The sequence below is a fragment of the Austrofundulus limnaeus genome, unplaced genomic scaffold, assembly GCF_001266775.1.
Source record: "Austrofundulus limnaeus strain Quisiro unplaced genomic scaffold, Austrofundulus_limnaeus-1.0 Scaffold122, whole genome shotgun sequence".
NCBI classification, from domain to species: domain Eukaryota; kingdom Metazoa; phylum Chordata; class Actinopteri; order Cyprinodontiformes; family Rivulidae; genus Austrofundulus; species Austrofundulus limnaeus.
Genome location: NW_013952524.1, coordinates 1455241 through 1455840, shown reverse-complemented (window position 1 = coordinate 1455840; position 600 = coordinate 1455241). Strand labels below are relative to the sequence as shown.

At 36.0% G+C, this 600-nt stretch overlaps 1 protein-coding gene across 1 annotated transcript in view; it reads left to right on the top strand.

The window, feature by feature from the left end:
* Positions 1–219: 219 nt before the first annotated feature.
* LOC106522180 (probable cation-transporting ATPase 13A3) overlaps positions 220–600 on the top strand; it is a gene marked incomplete at both ends in the record, with an annotated part of 44183 nt that continues 43802 nt past the window's right edge. Inside the window, 1 exon segment of the mRNA XM_014015083.1 lies at positions 220–290. Coding sequence (XP_013870537.1) covers positions 220–290 — 71 coding nt within the window.

The following is a 600-nucleotide window of genomic DNA, read 5'->3' as shown; positions in this document are numbered from 1 at the left end:
CACATCTACTTTAATAAATTTACAAAACTGAAATTCTGACTGTAGATTATTGAGAAACAATGAAAACAATTGAAGAATCAAGATGCAACAAAACAAAGCTGCAGAAACTGAAGGGAGTCTGACTGCTTTCTGAAGTCACTGTAGGGTTCAGAGACATGTTCAGATTTAGGATTTACAGCAGACGTCAGTGATCACCTCAGTTTGCTTTCTTCCTCTTAGGTAAAATACTTCACCCACCACAGCACCAGATACTACTGGGACGAGGAGATGCAGAACTTTGAATTATATCAGTAAGTCTTCTCGTGTTCTGGTCATAGCCTTACATTTGTTCATTTGGAACAGGTTTAAACGGTTTTAGTTATAGCAAGTATTTCAGGAAAGAAAATAAAAGACAAAACACACCAACAGGCTCAACAGCAGAAGCTAATTGATTTGATTTGATTTATTTATTTAACAGGAAAAGATTATTAAAAATCAAGCCTGACTCAGCATAATTGCTGTTTTACAGCAGGTTCCTGTTCTGCAGCACATAAACACTCAGAATTACAGCATCACAATCACATCATTATACATCATAGACACAAAGACAAACAAGCATAC